Source organism: Notechis scutatus, chromosome Z (assembly GCF_049901735.1).
Source record: "Notechis scutatus isolate UNSWTSFEM ecotype Mainland chromosome Z, rNotScu1.2, whole genome shotgun sequence".
NCBI classification, from domain to species: domain Eukaryota; kingdom Metazoa; phylum Chordata; class Lepidosauria; order Squamata; family Elapidae; genus Notechis; species Notechis scutatus.
Window position 1 is genome coordinate 55,998,350 of NC_142025.1, and position 14,176 is coordinate 56,012,525.

The 14,176-nt window shown below is 38.8% G+C and overlaps 1 protein-coding gene across 1 annotated transcript in view; it reads left to right on the forward strand.

The window, feature by feature from the left end:
- NPHP3 (nephrocystin 3) overlaps window positions 1-14,176 on the forward strand; it is a 100,754-nt gene that overhangs the window by 53,194 nt on the left and 33,384 nt on the right. Inside the window, exons 16-19 of the mRNA XM_087947906.1 lie at window positions 5,812-5,950; window positions 9,511-9,675; window positions 11,108-11,205; window positions 12,168-12,290. Of these exons, the coding sequence (XP_087804032.1) occupies window positions 5,812-5,950; window positions 9,511-9,675; window positions 11,108-11,205; window positions 12,168-12,290 (525 nt within the window). The remainder of the gene's footprint in view (window positions 1-5,811; window positions 5,951-9,510; window positions 9,676-11,107; window positions 11,206-12,167; window positions 12,291-14,176) is intronic.

Consider the following 14,176-nt stretch of genomic DNA (forward strand, 5'->3'; position numbering starts at 1 on the left):
AACCTCCTATAGTCATTTACAATGACCAGTGCATACTTTGCTTCTCCCAAACTGGTTTGCATTGGCCCAACCAAGTCTGCATGTACCAGCTCTAGACCTCTTGTTGTCTGCCTTGTGCTACTCTTGCTTACTGGGAATGCCTTGGACCTGTTTTGCATACTGCACAATACAAATATGCCTTACATCCCTTTACATGTAATCCTTCTGCAAACTGTTCCAACTTTTGCAAAAGCTAGCATGGCCAAACTTCATGTGCCAGAAATGAACACAAGAATCATATTGTGCCACATTGCCCAATGTTTGTGCACATCAAATATTTTGTCCCTGCAATACATAAAGGTTATCTTGCTTTATGCCCTTTGCACATACTTTGTGAAATACTTCCCATTTACAAATGTGGTCTCAATCCTTGCTTGTCTAAACTAGAGACACTCGGCAAAGTATGTTCCATTTCAGGCACACAAAAAATGTCATTAAACCTTGTTTCCAAATATGGAATTTGCACACTGCCTCTTCCAATGACTTTAGCCTTCTGGCCATTTGCAAAGGCTACTGCATCTCCAGCAGCTGGTTCCATCCTGTAAAACAATTTAAAATTATTAACGATTGTTTGACTAGCCCTACTGTCTCTTGATTTCTGCTATTACAATATCTAACTTTTGCAACAGCAGCCTGTCCATCAGCTGATTTTCTTCCTTGCAAAGTGTTTCTGTCTTGCAAATAATTTCTTCCTTGCAAAAAGTTTTGCCTTTTCAAAGTTCTTTTTTATAAAGCACCACCTCTGTTGCTGGGCTGTAATCTGATCTCTTTTGCTGCTCTGGTCTTTGGAGATGGCCAGTCTGTGGAATTTTCCATTGCTCTTATCTTTCTGCTCCTTGGGCCCCCTCCTCAGGATATTGTCCTCATGGCTTCTAAACTGGCACTTCTGTTCCTCAGCTATTAAAAAAGCTTTTAACGCCTCCAAATGTAATTCCTGCTCTGGTTTGCATTCAAATACTGCAGAAATAATGTCCCATGAGTCATTTAAACCAGTGGTTGCCAACTGGCGGCCCGTGGCCCACTAGTGGTCCGTGAGAAAATTTTGGTGGTCTGCACAGGAATGTCACTCCCAGAGCACCCCCACCAAAGCAATTAATCCAGGCTGTGCAGGAACACAAGGCTGCACTGCCCACATGGCCCTCCCTCCCCGCCCACTCACTCCTTACCTAGCAAACTTGCCTGCTAAGTTGCTATTTTTCCTTTTTCCGACCATCAGCTGTTCTCACGGACCACCAGTGGGCCGCGGGCCACCAGTTGGCAACTGCTGGTCTAAATGACTCTGGGACATTGTTTCTGTCGTATTTGAATGCAAACCAGAGCAGGAATTGCATTTAAATCTAATCTTTTAAGTTAAAAGATTAGATTAGCTAGAAAGCAGAAAATTGTTGGATTTCTTGCTTTCTAGCCTAATCTTTAGACGTTCCTTAGGACTGAAGCAGTACAGACTCAGCTAGCCGATGGCAGAAACACAGATCTCTAAGTGAATCTGTGATTCTATGAGCAATTCAATCTGCCGGCCTGCTTTGCCTGATTTTGGGTAAAAGTTGCTCTTTTTTTAATAAAAATTTCAATATTTACATACATGGTGTGTTGTGAGCTAATTTTGTGAGTTTTCTTGCTAGCAAATTTTATGAGTTTCCTTGCAAGCAAATTTTGTGTGACAGACTCAGCTAGCCAATGGCAGAACGATAGAGCTCTGAATGAATCTATGATTCTGTGAGCAACTCAATCTGCCTGCCAGCTTTGTCTGATTTTGGGTAAAAGTTGCTCTTTTTTATAAAAAAATTCAATATTTATATAAATATTTATAATATTTACATACAAGCCATGTCCAGCCAGTCACATGACCACCAAGCCATACCCGCAAATTAGGCCACACCCACAGAACCCCTGCCTCTGTGTTTGTGTGTGTGTGTGTGCGTGTGTGTGAGAGAGAGATCTGATCTAACCCCCCCTCTCCCTCTCTCCCCCTCTCTCCCTCTCCCCCCTCTCTCTCCCCGTCTCTCCCCCCTCTCTCCTTCCCTCTCTCCCGTCTTTCTCCCTCCCTCCATCTCTTTCTCTCTCACACACACACACACCCCAACTTCAGCAAGCCACCAACAGTCAAAATTCATATTAGTGGTCCCTGGGATTTAAGATTATAAATTGGGTGGTCCCTGAGGTCCAAAAGGTTGGTGACCCCTGATTTAGACTGTTGTTAACCAATACCACTTTCTGAGATTCAGGAAACTGCATTCCATGCTGTTCTAATTCAACAAAGTCTGCATATGTACACAATGCTGCTCCACTGATTCTCCTGGTTGCAAACTGGGTCTGTGTAACTTTCTTGATAATTGCACAATATTGCATGACACACTCGCATGCACACTTCTTAACTTCAGCCAGACCTCCTTTGCAGTCTTTAAATCAGTTACATTGATAAACTGTTCATCTTCTGAACTTAAGATGATATAAGCCATTGCTTTATCATGCTGCCTCTGATCTTCAGCAGCTAATGGCGCTTGGGGTGGGTTTTCAACAGTATTTCACAGCCCTTTAGCTTTCAGGAAACATTCCATCTTTGCAGCCCAAATAATATAGTTCTGTCCCAAACAAGGCAGAGAGCTCTCCTTAATTTCCACAGCAGCCATCCTGCAAACTTTTCTCTGCTTTGTTTCTCCTTTTAAACACAGGCAGTCTCTCAGCCTAAATTACAATTCAGTCTTTTTGTGTGTTCTGGGCACATAACTGTTAGAGTTTATTGCAGAAATCAAATCCAGAAAGCACACAGAGATGACTGATTTAGCAGGATTCATTGACTTCTTTATATACGTAATAATATATGAGTAAATTGTACAATACCAATAGTAGATTCTTCCAACGTAACACAAGCAAAACACAAGCAGCAACTTCTGAGCTCAAAGCAGAGAACAGAGATAAGCCATGCCCAGATTCACTCTTTTAGTTTCTGTTTCCAGTTCAGCTCCCATTGGCTGATCCATTCTTAAGCCGTTCATTGGCTGACCTTGTTACCATGTCTCTGCCAGTTCATGAATATTCTGACAGATTTGATCTTAAATTTACATGCAGATTGACCATACTAAATATTCATCAATCAGTGGTTCGTTATGATAATTAGAAAATGTGATTTGTTAGGCAAGTCTACAAAGAGAATATATTCCATTCAAATTGGATCCTTCCTGACTCAGATAATCTTTGGTGTTCTTCTAATGAGTAGAATGATTGCTTCTGTATATTCTGTCTGTATAATATGTCTGGAGCAAGAAGCAACGAGTAGAAGCTAATTAAGGAGAGAAGCAACTTAGAACTAAGGAGAAATTTCCTGATAGTTAGAACAATTAAAGTGGAACAACTTGCCTCCAGAAGTTATGAATGCTCCAACACTGGAAGTTTTTAAAAAGATGCTGGATAGCCATTTGTCTGAAGTGGTGTAAGGTTTCCTGCCTAAGCAGAGGGTTGGATTAGAAGATCTTCAAGGTCTCTTCCAACTCTGTTATTCTATTCTATTCTATTTAGGCTTACCTTTTTGTTTGGATTCAGCCAAATATTTTTGATGCAGCAAACCATGGTTAATCAAACTTCACCTTATCCTGATCTATGAATTCAGCTGATTAAATATAAGCATTGGAATGAATATCCTACTTTTATCCCTAGGTTAAACTGTCCTCTGTTGCATTATGGAATATACAATTAATTTATTTGACCTGATTGTGATGTCATATGTGGCAATAACATCTACTGGTTTAATGAGCTACAACAGCTTTCTCTAATATGTCACCCTTTGTTGTGTTGTGGGCCTCAAACTTTCTCACTGACACTATATTGGAGAAAGCTAACACATGAGTGAAATCATGGAGCCTACATCTTTCCACAGGCTATGTCTTAGACCAAGCACAAAACTGTAACTTTTAAATAGCATCATTTTTTTTTTTGCTCTAAAATATGCTCTAAAATAAGAACAATTAACAGATTTATTAACTTTCCTTATTTATATTATATTTATATTGGGGCTTATTTGGCTTTAGTACAGTAAACACTAAACTAACTTTAGATATCTTTTGGTTAATAAATTCAAATGTTTTATTTAGACTTAATTTTCATATTGTTATTTTTTCTGGAGGATTTCTGCCTGATGTCTTGCCATTAAAAGTTAAGACTGATTGAGTTCTTTGGGATAAAACATATCTCAGAGGCAACTTATTTGGCTAAAAGTGTAGCCATATTTTCATCTCTCCTCCCTTTCTCTCCCTTTTTAACAAAATGTAGCATGCATCAGCAGACGCTCTTATGTATTATTTATTTATTTTATTCAATTTCTCCCATCTCAAACAAGTGACTTTAGATCAGGGGTGGGCAAACATTTTGGCTCGGGGGCCGCATTGACTTTTAAAATTTGACAGACGGGCCGGGTCAGCACAAGATTTTTTGGGAATCGCCCCCACCCTTTCCCCCACCCTTCCCCCCTCTTCTCCTCCTTCCCCTCCCCTCGGAGGCCCCCTGAGTCAGGAGTTGCTACCGCCGGCGCGGCTCCGCGCGGCTCCAGTCCCGCATTGCCTTGGGAAGGGAAAGGCAAAAAGGAAGAGCCGCGGCGGTGCTTTGCAACGGCAGCAGCGGCACCAGAGGCTCAGGCTCAGCGGCTCCTGGTTTTGCCTTTTCCTTCCCAAGGCAACACGGGACTGGAGCCGTGTGGAGCTGCGCCGGCGGTAGCAACTCCTGACAGCCCCAGCCGGACACCTGAGCGGAGCCCGGGCGGAACTGCCTGTTGCTGCTGCCGGAGCACCGCCGGGTCGCCTCCTCCAAGCAGCCTGCCCGCCCGCCGGGCTTCCCCTCCGCCGCGTGGCTCGGGGCCAGGCGCGAGTGCCCAGCGAGTTAAAAGGAAGCCGAAAGTTGCTGGGAAGTTGCTCGGGTTTCCGGGGCTTCCAGGCTTAAACTTTGCATAGGGAAAGTTTGCAGGCGGGAGCGTCTTCCCGCCGAGGAGCGGGAAGGGTTCCGCCTGGCAGGCGGGTGGGCGGGCTGCTTGGAGGAGGCGACCCGGCGGTGCTCCGGGTTTCCCTCCGCCGCGCGGCTCGGGGCCAGGCGCGGCGCCCGCGAGGAAAAAGGAAGCCGCAAGTTGCTGGGAAGTTGCTCGGGTGCTGGGAGCAGGCTTTTAAAGTGCCACCCGAGCAGGACCGCCGAGCCGGGAAACAGGGCACCAAGGCAGGGCAAGGCTCCACCAGCAGCGGCCTAGCTTTAGGTGGCTCCAAGCAGCCCACTCCAAGCAGCCCGCCCGCCCGCCCGCCGGGCGGAACCCTTCCCGCTCCTCAGCCGGAAGACGCTCCCGCCTGCAAACTTTGCCTCTGCAAAGTTTAAGCCTGGAAGCTCCGGAAAAAAAAGGGGGATCGGCGGGGACTCACCTTCGGAGAGGTCGCACTCGAAGGTGATTTCGAACTCCCAGCCGAGGCCTTTGCAAAGTTCTTCTTTTCTTTCCTACCCCGACAGCGCTCCGCACTGTTTTGCAGCTTTGGGGGCCACGTGGCGCAGGGCAATACGCCACGCCCAGCGATTTTTTTTCAGGGGCGGGCCGGATTGGACAGACCAACGGGCCGGATGTGGCCCGCGGGCCGTAGTTTGCCCACCCCTGCTTTAGATTATGAACAACCATTAACATTTGAGCTTTAGTTATATAGACATATAACAATTATGAAGATTTATGATTCTTAATACTTGCCTATTTCAAGTAAAAATTTGAATGTATTGTTTGTTTTTTAAAATATTTTGTATTATGTCATTCAGAACCAAAAGTACAGAAGATATTGATGTATTTCTACAGAGGTGTTTTGAGTGCCAGGATGTCATGGCTCTTTACCAGCTAGTTTTGAGATCAGTTGAAGAGTCCTTGAAAAGTGATAAGGAGAAAAGACTCATGAAGGAGGCAAGTTTTCAAGGCTGATGCAATAACACATCTAATTTTATGGATTAGGCACTTTACTTAAGACAGTGTTTTTCAAACAGCATTACAATTTGAAGACTACTCTTCACAAAATTTCATAGCCAGTATGCTGGTTCGGGAATTCTGAGAATTAAAGCCAATGCATTGTAAAGTTGCCAAGCTGAAAAACACTAATTTAGTATATGGATAATGAAAGGCAAGTAAGTTCAGTTTTTCTTCCTTCTAATAAGATGGGAGACTGATAACTTCCCTTGTTCCCTGGGAGTCATTGGTATACTTTTCATTAACATTTTCTGCAGGATTGGATTCAGTAATTTAAATGTTTCCTTTGCAATCTAATTCCATGATCACCGAAACCCCTTTGTTTTACATTTGTCTTTCAAAATAGTTCTTCTTTTTAAACTTTAGTTGTATAAGATTAATTATAGACTCTTGAGATTTGTGTTGAAAAATTGGTATTAAAAAAAAAAGAAAATCCAAGAATATTCAGAAAAAAAGTAAATATAGTCCCTTGTCTGTGTGATCTTATTACTTATTTAGGAAATGTTCATCTCACATAAATAACTCTGGGCAGCTAACAGCCAAAATAGTATAATAAAAATTCTAAAAATGAAACAAAAAAATTAAATTAGCCTTTTTTGTATTGTGCAAAGAAAAATACAGTAGTTCTGAACTTATGACCATCTGTTTAGACTAGCACTGAAAAAGTGACTTATGATGAGACTTCATATTTATGACCACTGCTAGGTCCTTTTAATCACGTGATCTCAGTTCAGGTGATTGGCAACTGACATGTATTTATGATAGGTGCAGTGTCCAAGGTTCACATTATCACCACTTCTAGCCTTCTCAACAGGCTTCTGACTAACAAAGTCAAAGCTGGATTTGTTTAATAATCATGGCAAAAAAATTGTAAAATTAGAATGCCGCATTTATTAATCACATCACTTAATGAGAAAAGTTACAGTCCTAATTGTGGCCACAAGTTGAGGACTTACTTGTAAAGATATTTGTGATCTCCGTATAGAGGATTTTTCTATGAAAAGAAACCCAAAAAAGAAATGCACATAGCTGGGACTTCCGGTTTGGGTTTCTTCGGTGACAGACCAAAATCGCGATCGTCCGTGGTTTTGATCCGTGCTTGCCACTGGAGCGCCCCGAGCTGCCTGGATTCGGGGCTGAAGCCACCCCGTAGAGGTGGTGAAGAAGGGGGAGCTGTCAGCAGGGTTGAGGAGAGCCGCATTTCTCCTCCTCGGCTGGCCATTACTCCCTTTCCCAAAGGTGGGTGCAGCAGTGGTCAGAAATGGCCCCTTCAAAGAAGAACCTGACTGGACAAGATTGTGCAGGAGGAAGTTTAAAGGAGAAAGTTTGACTGCCCGGGTTGAATGGAGAGTATCTATTTAAGGTACCTGGAACCTGAATTTTAAAGACTAATACTATTCCTAAAAAAGATTTTAAGCCGCGAAAGGGAAAGGAAACGGAATTGGCTTTTTTTCCTCTAACATTGACAGTTTTAACTGACTTGGAACATTAAGAAGAAGAGATTCGAATAAGAAATTGATACTAATCCACTTTGACACTAATAGGCTATTTCTAGCTGAAAATAAAGTGTCAAAGGGATAAAGAATTTTGGATAATTTAAAAACTTTCTTTAAAAAAAAGAAAGAAAGCAGCAGAGAGAAAAGGGAAAAAAGAGGGTGAAATCTGGAAAGTGGAGAAGATCACCTAGAACTTAAAAAAAAAATTGATAGTGGAATTCTAACAAGGCTTGCAAAAGATACATTGTAGCTGAAACTTTGTTACAAGATAACAAAGCCCCTGGAAAGAGAAAGTGAGAAAAGAAGCAAGAAACAGTTTTGGATTATTGGATGATTCCTGGAACTTTGGATGGAGGATCCTAATGAAATAAAATAAAATCAATTGGGGGTTGTTTAATTTTTTTTAAAATGGCATCATTCCTTGAAGACTTAAAATGAGACTTAAAGAACAGAAAGAAGAAGCACAAGACGGAAGAGGATCTTTTGGCTTCGTATTTCAATTTTTAGAAATGGAGATCTTGAACTATGAAAAACAACAAGAAACGCTGGCAGAACAAGAAGGGCGGGACAACGAAGAAGCCATCTTTAATGATCAAGCAATTCTAAGCAGGGTAAAAAAGGGAAAGGGGGAAAGGGAGTTAAAAACTTAAGCACTGAAGCAACAACAACAAAAAAGAGTAATTTGAAAAGTAATCATAATATTAGGAAGAAGCAGAAGGGAGGATCACAGAAGGGAGAATCAGATAGAAAAGGGAATAAAAAGGGGAGGGAGAAGAAGAGAGGGAAGAGAGAAAGGAAAAAAAGCTACAAAAAACAGAAACAAGATATCGAGGTACAGCAAAAGTGTACAAGAATTAAAGGTATAAACCTATTTAAAAGACACAGAGACAATGGTTAAAATTTAACTTGAGAGGATTCTGCAAGGGTGCATGGGATAGCATTGTTATATTAGAAATAGAAAAGGGTTAGAAAATATGTTAGATGATTAAAGTGAGAAAAAATTTCTATTGATATGTAGTGGAAAAATAACGTTTTAAAAAAACTGAAAAACATGGAAGATTTTTATCAGTTGACAAGATAAACTTGAATAAGAATAATAACTTTGTTGACTATTGTTAATAACTATTGTTTGATTTTTTATTTAAAGACAGTAATAAATAAAATATGAAATATAGATGATTAAAGTGAAAGACAACTGATATTACTAGGTAATGTTTGTTAAAAGAAATAGAAATGTAAAAGATTAATATTAATGGCAGAGCTGTATTTGAATAGAATAATTATTCCATTTACTATTGTTATACATACATACACAGATATATATACATATATACTTTTTTCTTTTAAGAATTTAGTGTATATTTTAAGGGAATGTACCAAGCAGAATTCTATTGAAAATAGGTATGTGTTATAAAATACAGGTTAGAAAATGAATGTTATAACTGTAAAGATGTAACTTAATTTTTTAAATAATATTTGAAAAAAGATACAAAGGTGTTACACTCCAGTCTAGTAATTACAGGAGAAAATTTGTTTTATGAGAAAAGATAATATGAAAGTGTCAACAGGACAGACGAAAGTATAAATACATTGATTAGAAAGATTTTAAAAATTAGAAAAAGATATGTACTTGAATTAAGAAAGGCATGAGATAATTTAAAATAAGGCTATAGGAAGTAAAGAAAGGGAAAAGCTATCGAAAAAATTGTGAAAATAGTTATAAGGTATGGATTAGAATGTATAAGATAAATATGTATTGAGTTTATGTCTGTATGGAGAAGTGATAACCCGAGGCCACACTGTTCTCAAAAAAAGATATTTTATTTGTATTTGTATGTTTTGTGAAAACTTAAATGAAACTTTTATTAAAAAAAAAGAAATGCACATAGCGGTAGTTTAATAAAGCATCTCCTGGTTTTCTTAATAGTACAGTGTTATCTGTCTTGATAATCATGTAACAGAATCAATAAATACAATAAAATTGTTTATGTGTTTGTTTTATAGATTCTGTGCCTCATCAGTGTTAGTCACAATGGAATCAGTGAATCAGAACTCATGGAACTCTGCCCTGAGCTATCGTGGGAAATGCTGGCCTCCTTAATTTATAGAATGCACAAAATGTGTATCTTGACTTATAGATGTGGTTTGTTAAGGTTTCAGCATCTTCAGGTATTTTGGCAAAGAAATTAGTTACTTAATGATCTTACTGTATACTTATCTGCCAGTTTTTGCTAATGCTTTGGACATATTTTTTAAAGCTAAAAAATCTGTCCAAAATTAACCTGTCCAATTAATATATCATTATTAATGTAATTTTTTTATTTCCAACATTCACAACATTTTCTTTACAAGTTTGTTCTTAAGAAAATAAATTATTTTATCCAGTACTGATGTCTCACAAAGTAGGCAAGAAATGGCAAGTAAAATTCACTACATTCACTATTTCACTATAATAGCTTAGGATTTGTAAAAACACAAGTAGTCCTCGACTTGCAACAATTCATTTAGTGACTGTTCAAAGTTACAATGGCTCTGAAAAAAGTGACTTATGACCATTTTTCACATTACAACCTTTGCAGCTTCGCCATAGTCACTTGATCAAAATTCAGATGCTTGGCAAATGAACATTGCTGTGTCCTAAGGTCATGTGATCATCTTTGGTGACCTTCTGACAAGCAAAGCCAATGGGGAAGCCAGGTTCACTTAACAATCAAGTTGCTAACTTATCAACCACAGTGGTTCACTTAATAACTAACCCAAGAAAGGTTGTAAAATGGAGCAAACCTCACTTAACAAATGTCTTGCTTAACAACAAAATGTTGGGCTCAATTGTGTCATAAGTCAAGGACTACCTGTACATGCATAAGCCTGGATTTTTCTTTTACTTCCTGGGAAGTGACTTGCTGTATCGTTTATTATTCTCTTTGGAATATTACACTAATTGCAGGGTTGGTATGCTCTGGGTTCTTTTGATTAAGCAATTTCATGTGGAGACCCAGCAAATGCATCATCTCTGTATTAATGTTCTGGAATTAGGTCCTCCCCTCCCCCCCCCAAACACAGAGAGGCCCTTGTTTGTTTAGAATGGCAGTCCCCAACCAGGTTGGCAGCCTGGGGAGAGGGAGAGGTGTACTGGACTACATGAACAGCAGGTCAGTGTGTCCCCATACACAGCTTGAATTGTGTGAGTGACAGGCTGACATGCATGCACATACATGGATGCGCAGCTTAACCTTCGCAAGTTGTATGTGTGTCCACATGTGCCGGCCTGCTGCTTGCGCAAGTTGAGCTGTGCATGCTGGGCTGCAGCTCGCACAGTACCTTCCAAATATGTCATGGCCCACTAATGGATCGCAGCCCAGAGGTTGGGGACCCCTGGTTTAGAACAGTCATAAAGACATGGTTGTTCATCCAGGCTTTTGGCAGAGAGAGTGAGATGTGCTTAATTTATTTATCTTTTCTACGTAATTGATTATATTGTATTTTTTTTTATTTGAATGTTAGGAGCTTCCCAGAGGCATTGAGTTGGGCAACATACAAGTTTAATATGTTACTGTTGTTATTACTATTGTTACACAATAGTACTAATATTTCTTTTCAGGCTTGGGATACAGTGAAATTGGAATATATAGAAGGAAGTCAGAATGGTTTTGCCTCTCATAGAGAAAAACTGATAGACTACTTTACCAGGCAGTTGAGGTAAGATTTTCAGATTATGAGATATAGAAATAATTTAGTGACTGTTTAAATACTTAATAAATAATGAAGGTAATTTTGGTTATAACTGCCTTGTTAGCACGATTTGTCATCAGAAAATCCATCCAGTCCAGATTTTGGAATCCATGGTAAATGGCTTCACATAGTCACAATTTGGAGCATGTTTTGGAAATTTTTAAGCATGTAGAATATGGCAGATGGGCTTTTAAGTACACATATTTTTTCACATTCTTGTTATGTGCAATTTTATTTGTGACTATTTGCTGTAAGAGGATAAAACTATATTATATGATTGTCCTACATACCAAGTGATTGTAGTTTAAATATTACATGATAGGGCAGCTAAAGGACTAGGGTATAACTTAGGAACCCCATATTTCAAATCTCATTTCTACCACTATCTCATTTTACTATTTGTTTGCTTGTCTATTTCTTTAATTGCATCTTGCATTGCACAGTTCAAGCAAGCGATTGGGGACTGGATCTCTCCCCAGCACTGGCCTATCAACACTAGGCTTGGAGGAAGCAATTAAACCAGTGCAAAACTAATGCCGCTTAGCCCTAACTCACATAGTTGATCCAAATGGATACCATGGTTGAGAGTATTGAAGGCTGATATATATTAATAGAATATTTTTATAGAACTTTTTCTGTCTTATGCTAGTTTCCCAGGCAGGACATTCCTCATCCACTTCTGATTATCTCCTTTTATATGTTAGCTCTGATCCAGCAACAGAAAAAAAAAATCTTAATTTTATTGTCTCTGATCATTTTTACATTATCACTACAAATTTAAAAAAAAATACAGGTGGAAAGACCAGACATATATTTCATGTTCAAATAAATGCCTTTGTAAAATAGTATTATGATTCTACTGTAATTTGGATAATCCCATTTCCTTGCAATTTGCCTTCTTACTTATTCTTCCACTCCAATCACCCTAGTGAAGAAAGAGTGACATGGAGGAGTGCAGATGAATTGCCCTGGTTGTTCCAGCAACAAGGGGACAAGCAGAAGTTACATAAATGCTTATTGAATCTGTTTATATCTCAGAATCTTTATAAAAGGTAAGGATGAAGTTTTTAGACTATGGCTTTGTAGATTTCTGGTGACAAGATTTGTTTGTTAATAAACATGGAATCTTATTGAATTAAATAAATAACAAAGGGTACATGTCTAATTATATTTTTTGGTTATTCAGAGTAAAAATTAATAAAACACTGTAAAACGTATGGACTACTCTACTCTGCACGAGTCAAAAAGAGGGCTTTGAAAATATTTACAGACTCCTCATATCCCGGACATCCTACCCTTAAAATGATGCGATAGAGCACTGTACACCAGAACAACTAGACATAAGGACAGTTGTTTCCCGAATGCCATCACTCTGTTAAACAAATAATTCCCTCAACACTGTCCAACTATTTACAAAGTCTGCACTACTATTACTATTAATCTTCTCATCGCTCCTTATCACCCATCCCCTCCTACTTGTGACAGTATGACTGTAACTTTGTCGCTTGTATCCTTACGATTTATATTGACTATTTCCTAGTATGATTTGATTGCTTATTGTACCCTATGATTATTATTAAGTATTGTACCTGATGATTCTTGATGAATGTATCTTTTCTTTTATGTACACAGAGAGCATTTGCACCAAGACAAATTCCTTGTGTGTCCAATCACACTTGGCCAATAAAGAAACCTATCTATCTTCTATCTAAAAGAATTCTTCCCAAATTATCTGAATGGCATATTGAATATCTTTTCTTTGTTATAGTTCAAAAGTGGCATCCTTGACAGGCACTTTATTTTAGACTGGAAAAAGAAAGAAAGAGCTCTTTGTTCTGTTTGGTATCATATATATAAAGTGTACAGAGGGAGATAGATTGCTGAAGAATATATAAGAGGTAAACAATCTGGTGCCCTCTTGATGATTTAGCTACAACTACCGTAATAACTGAGAAGGGGTTGTGGGAATTGCAGTTCAGAATATTTCAAAGGCTGATTCACAGATTACTGATATCTGCTATTTATGGGGGTGGGAAGCTGCACCAAAGGCAGAGACTGCTTTAGTTTTGGTTTACTGTGGTGCTTCTTCTCTGTTGCTGCTCCTTCATCTTTTTGCTTAACTTGGGAAATTTAGTTCAGTGAGCAAAGCATGCTGTTTTTAATGGAGGAAATGTCAGTTTCATTCTCTGGAAAATACAGTTTTAAAATACCTAGGGGGAGAGGTAGAGACTACTGTCCTATGGGATGGATAGTGATGCTTGAGTAACATGCTTGTATATTTGTGATTCAAAATATAAAGATCTGTTAATTCTGGCTTCAGACTGGATTGAATTAAGCAATAAAGAAAGAGCTCCCGTTCAGATCTTTTTAAAAACCTTAAGATAAAACATCAAGAAAAGCAGGGGAAAATATTTCATGTGGTGGTAAAATTTTCTTTATTTGTATACTAAAAATATTTGTGCATTCATATGTTGAAAATAATGGTTTGTCCAAAGTCATAAAAAGAGGCCCAGAAACTGCTGTAATTTCAGAACCTATAACTACAAGTGTTGAAACATTGTAAAGCCAACAAGCTCTGACCATGAAACATTCCCAATCTCTTCTGAGTGTGGCAGAAATAATCTGGTTCCAAAATATGATGTTCTAATAAGGAACACATGTTTTAAGATTAGATCTCTTTTATAAGTTTGAACACCCTATTTTAATCTTAGAATAGGAGGTTCTGAGTTCAGAACCTTTCCACTGCAAAATGTGTTGAATTTTGCATTTTGGTTTTTTAGGTTGATTTATTTTTTTTAAATTTGCCATTAAAAATTTTATATTTGGAAGGGGGAGCTATTTGATTTATGCTTCTTAGGGTGTCATCCCCTGGTGGAGACTGACTCTGAGGAAGAGTAGGAACAGCCAACAGGGAGTGGAAGTGTGGCTCCAGAGGTGG